General features: G+C 57.2%; 1 protein-coding gene across 1 annotated transcript; it reads left to right on the top strand.

Moving 5' to 3' along the window:
- Positions 1-1,829, top strand: LOC125544132 (aspartyl protease family protein 2-like). Its single transcript, XM_048707713.2, has one exon. It carries the CDS (start codon positions 45-47, stop codon positions 1,614-1,616), a length of 1,572 nt encoding a protein of 523 aa, XP_048563670.2. The 5' UTR covers positions 1-44; the 3' UTR covers positions 1,617-1,829.
- Positions 1,830-5,714: the final 3,885 nt, after the last annotated feature.

Here is a 5,714-nt window from a genome sequence, read left to right on the forward strand (position 1 = left end):
TACCCCGCACCCTTCTAATCTTAATTTAATGCAATCTCCTGCTAATGGTGATGACTCGCGCACTCTTTCCTTCTTATACACGCCGCGCCGCGCCGCTCCACTCCACTCCAGTACAGCACCGCCCCACCTCCAGTTCACACTCCCCTCACATGCCCATGGCGCCTCCGCCTTTGCTCCCCCTCTCCGCGCTCCTCCTCCTGCTCGCCGCCGCCTCCCATGCCTCTGCCAAGCCCGTCCAGACTCAGGCCCTCCTCGCCACCCCTCTCTCGCCCGACCGTGTCTCCGCCCCGTCGGAACTAGCCCGCGACGACGACAGCAACGTCTTTGCCGCTGCCGAGGACGCCGCCGCCTCGACAGTTCGTTTCCGCGTGGTCCACCGGGATGACTTCTCAAAGAACGCCACCGCGGCCGAGCTGCTCGCGTACCGGCTGGAGCGGGACGAGAAGAGGGCGGCACGCCTCTCTGCGGCCGCCGGCGCGGCCAACGGCACGCGTCGCGGCGGCGGAGGGGTCGTGGCCCCGGTGGTGTCCGGGCTGGCCCAGGGGAGCGGGGAGTACTTCACCAAGATCGGGGTGGGGACGCCCGCCACGCCGGCGCTCATGGTGCTCGACACCGGCAGCGACGTCGTGTGGCTGCAGTGCGCGCCGTGCAGGCGCTGCTACGAGCAGTCTGGCCAGGTGTTCGACCCGCGCCGCTCGCGCTCCTACGGCGCGGTCGGCTGCGCCGCTCCGCTTTGCCGCAGGCTCGACTCCGGCGGCTGTGACCTGCGCCGCAGTGCGTGCCTCTACCAGGTCGCTTACGGCGATGGCTCCGTCACCGCCGGGGATTTCGCCACCGAGACCCTCACCTTCGCCGGCGGTGCCCGCGTGGCGCGCGTCGCTCTGGGGTGCGGCCACGACAACGAGGGTTTGTTCGTCGCGGCGGCGGGCCTCCTCGGGCTCGGCCGAGGCAGCCTATCCTTCCCCACCCAGATCTCCCGCCGTTATGGGCGGAGCTTCTCGTACTGCCTTGTGGACCGTACCTCGTCGGCCAACTCCGCCTCCCGCTCTTCGACCGTGACCTTCGGCTCCGGCGCCCTAGGCTCCACGGTCGCCTCGTCCTTCACCCCGATGGTCAAGAACCCTCGGATGGAGACGTTCTACTACGTGCAGCTCATCGGTATCAGCGTGGGCGGCGCGCGCGTCCCTGGCGTGGCGAACTCCGACCTCCGTCTCGACCCGTCGTCCGGGCGTGGCGGCGTCATCGTGGACTCCGGCACGTCCGTGACCCGGCTCGCCCGCCCGGCCTACTCGGCTCTGCGCGACGCATTCCGGGGGGCAGCCGCGGGGCTCCGGCTCTCGCCCGGCGGGTTCTCCCTGTTCGACACGTGCTACGACCTGAGCGGGCGCAAGGTGGTGAAGGTGCCGACCGTGTCGATGCACTTCGCCGGTGGCGCGGAGGCGGCTCTGCCCCCGGAGAACTACCTGATCCCGGTGGACTCGAAAGGGACGTTCTGCTTCGCGTTCGCGGGCACGGACGGCGGCGTGTCCATCATCGGCAACATACAGCAGCAGGGTTTCCGGGTGGTGTTCGACGGCGACGGCCAGCGCGTCGCCTTCGTGCCCAAGGGCTGTTAAGAGTAACGTCGCTTGATTAGCGGATGAAAGTACGGCTTTGTCAGTCATAATTTAATCATGAGGGGCTCCCTTAGTTAAGGTGATGGGTGAGAGCTTTGGATGCTGTGAAAGCCCTGGCGGTGCGCAGAGTTGTCGGGCAGGGCAGGGCAGGGTGTGAGGATAAGGCTGTAAAAGTGTTGGTTAAAAAAACAGGCTATCTCTCCTTTTCTAGCATTTCTCATCCATTTTACTGAACTCCAGTGGCCTTTTTACGTGCTGCTGCTGGACTACCGTGTTACTACTCCTTGCTCTCTTTGTTGGATCACACTTGCTTTTATTTTATAGTACTGTACTTTGAAGATCACACTTTCATCACACACACACACACACACACACACACACACACACACACAGCTTGGCCGGTTAGCTGTGCCTTGACAATTCCTTGGACACGAAATTGCCCTCTGCTCCGTCGTCATTTGGAAGCTCTCTAATTGTCGCCAGTGGGGTTAGTCCTAGATGTGGTCCCACTAATTGTCCAGGGCCGAAAATTGGGACCGAAGAGAGAGGCCACGAGAGAGATTGGCTCGAAATCGCGGACGGTTTGTTCGCCTCGCTGAGGAGAACGTTGGTGCTCGCTTTTGCTTTGCCGTTCTTCTGTGGTGGGGCTGCCTGCCTCGGGCACTGTGCCCCTTTTGGCTGTGTCTGTCGCTGTTGGCTGGGGCTCCTGCCACCTACTGTACTACCCCATGCATCCGAATTTCTTTAAAACACTCGTACCGTGCTGCGACCCGCGTCAGTGACTGCTGCTGATGGCAACGCTCCTCCGGTCCGGTTGAGGCTACTGGCTCACGCGCGGTGTAAACAGCGAGAGAGAGGAGGTGGTGGTGGCCGACCGGTTTCGCTAGAGGTGTAAACATGGCACATGGGAGGGGGAAGCGGAGGACACGGGAAAACAAGGCAGCCGTTTCACAAGGCCGCCACGCTCGATTGCGCCAGCTACTCATCTTCGCCAGCAAATGCGTACAATGCCGTGTAGTGCAGGGGCAGACATGATGAAACTCAACTGTACGCGTCGGAACGAAGGATGAAAGTACGCGTTTTCCTTTTCTAGTTGTACAAAATCGGGACGCGGCATCGGTGCATGGCGTGCTCCGTCCACAAATCCTGCCTGCATTCGCTCCCTCCTGCACCCGTCCGTCGCCACGCGGCTTTATTACTAGGAGGAAATAGCACCGACGGTGCGTGACCCGCCGCATAATGTCAATGTGTACACACTACACATAGTACATAGCAAGCCATCCACAACTGGCCGGACCACCCGCTACTGCTCGGGTACTAGTAGTACCAACTCGCGACGGCGAAGAAGAAAGAACCCCGTGCCTTCTTTTTTTTCGTGAATACGCAAAGCTTGCATATCTTTTCATTGATAGAAAAAAATGAATGAGTATAATAAAGGATACGACACATGACATAAACGCAAGGAGGCATGATCATGGTAACCGAAGCAGAGAGACAAGGGGTGCTCAGCCCAAACAGGGGGAGATGACACAACTAAACCCACTAGTCCTAAACAGAGAGGCAAACCAAACTAACACAATGTCAAACATCTTTAAATTCAACATCAGGGACACCGCGAGCAAACAAGATAGCGCCTTCAAGAAGGGGTGCGACGTCATGACGTCGCCGCCATCCGATCCGAAGAACCGGACCTAGGGTTTCCCTCAATGCTCGAAGAGGGACACGGATAAAGGCCATGGCAGCGCCTCCAGGAAGGGAAACGGCACTCGTAAGTGCCGCCGCTGCCAGCATCGGCAAGCCGAGCATGGATTTTGCCTGGCCTGAGTCCGAGTAATCCCATAGCCGCCAGATCAAGATTCGAAGATGAGGAAGACAATCCGCCGGTCGACTGCCATCCCGGTAGGGAGATGGTGGGGCTGCACCTGCTGCCGAAAGAACACAAGCTTTGGAAACGACATGCCGTGAGTGTGGATGGGGTCGGGAAGGCAGCGCGGTAGAAAGCCGACGTGGAGGATATAATGGCGACCCACGCCACTGCCAAGCTGGAGCCGGAAGGGAGCGCATATCCAAGTTGCTGGAGGCGAAGCCGCCAGAACATCGGCAAACCGATGACGCTGGAGGGGGACGCAGCGACCGGAGTGTCGGCCGAAATTGCGCCGGTAAAGACGCTGGCAGGCCAAGGACGCTGGAGAACGCAGGTCAGTGGCCGCTGGGGCCGGAGCAACGTCGGCAAGGACCCGCCACGAAGCTTCAGCTTGCTGCCCAAAACACACCTTGACCACACACGGGCAGATGCCGTCACAGTAACTCAGAGGAGGCGCCATCGGAGACGGAGGGCGGTCTGCAACGGGGCAAGGCCGAACCTTGGCCAGCCCGTCACATCCACGCGAGCCCTCGCACGACCCAGCGAACGACAGCAAGAGAAGCCGCGCGAGCAGGGGGCAAGAGGCAGATGGGGGAGGTACACGACGGGAACGGCCGCGCCGCCACTCCGGACAGGCAGGACGAACACATCAGCAATTGGAGGGGAGGGGAGCCCGCGGCACGCCAGATCAGATCTGGGGGCGGCGAGGTTGGGGAGGAGCTCCAACGCGAAGGGGGTGAAGCCGCCCTGCCAGCCCCATCGTCAGGCGCGGCGCGGCGACACCGGCCGCCCGCCGGCGGCAGCGGCGCGGGGGCACGATGGCGGCAGAGGGGTTGCTGGGGGCGGGAGGGCCTGTGCGAAGGGGAGGACGAAACCGCCCCACCACCGCCATCCCCAGGCGCGGCGCGACTTCGCCAGCCGGCCCTCCGGCGGCGGCGATGCGGGAGGCGCTGGCGGAGGGGGGCTACCGGCGCTGACAAAGATTTCCCCCGAGTCGCCGGTTGCGGGCGACGCGGGGGCGGGGGAGATGATGGGCGTTCTCCTCTTTAACCCCGTGCCTTCTGCCTTGGGAAACTCCAACGCGGGCATCATAGTGCCCTAAGACTATCCACAGCAGGAGTAACATAAATAGTAACATCACACATATCTAGATAAAATATATGATGTGGCAAGCAATAAATAAAGAAAAATAGGCATGTTGTAACATAGCTAGTTACTACTAGTATGAGTAACATCACATATATCAAGATAAGATGAGTCTATAGCCTAATAAATGAAATGTTGCATGATACCACACATATATTACTCTCCACTATAGAGGTAGTAACATAGAATAGTAACATGGGCATGTTACTACTCGATGTTACTACCCATTGTGGCTAGTCTAAATATCTACTTCAACCAACGGGGGTCAAAAACGCATCTGGACCAGTCCGGACATCCAAAATTCTACAAACCGTGGAGGTTTATGGACGTCCGTCGCTTTTACACAAACACACCTGATCAATTTATACCAATCAATTTATGCAATGTGGTGTATAAGGTTATTTCAAAATTGATTGTTGCTCGAAAGAAAATAATTCTATGATATTATCAGCCCAACCCAGAGTGTTTTTGTTCCTGGAAGAATGATCACATACAACATTTTAGTGCCTTATGAGTATTTTCATACAATTTAAAAGAAAAGGGCGGGTAAAGAAGGTTTGTGTGCCAGTAAACTGGATATGCACAAAGCTTATGACCATGTGAAATGGCCTTTTCTTAAAGAATTTGTGTTGAGAGTGGGTTTCAGAGAAAATTGGGTGATCTTAATCTTAAATATGCAATACGTATCCTCTCTGAAGTATAGGGTTCGATTTAATGCTGAGGAGATCAACAATTTCAAACCTTCAAAAGAACTAAGACAGGGGCCCTCTCTCTCCCTACTTGTTCTTATTATGTACGCAGGGCCTAACTGCTATCTTAGCAAATGCGATTTTCGACATAAAGATTAGCAGAGAAGCTCCTGCAGTTTCCAACCTATTTTTTGTGGATGATTCCTTGATCCTTATGTGAGCGAATGCAAGGAACGCGGAGGCTCTAAGAGTAGTTCTGGATTCCTATTGTGCCGCCTCAGGGGAAATGGTAAGTCTTGAAAAATCCAACATATTTTTTAGCCCCGATACCAAAGTGGAAGACAGGGTGCAAGTTTGTACTGTTCTGACTATTATGATCGAAGCACTCAATGACAAATA

Source organism: Triticum urartu, chromosome 3A, assembly GCF_056163025.1.
Source record: "Triticum urartu cultivar PI428250 chromosome 3A, HENAU_Tu73, whole genome shotgun sequence".
NCBI lineage: Eukaryota > Viridiplantae > Streptophyta > Magnoliopsida > Poales > Poaceae > Triticum > Triticum urartu.

Coding starts and splice junctions, on each gene's coding strand:
- LOC125544132 (XM_048707713.2), top strand. CDS start 45: ATGGTGATGACTCGCGCACTCTTTCCTTCTTATACACGCCGCGCCGCG.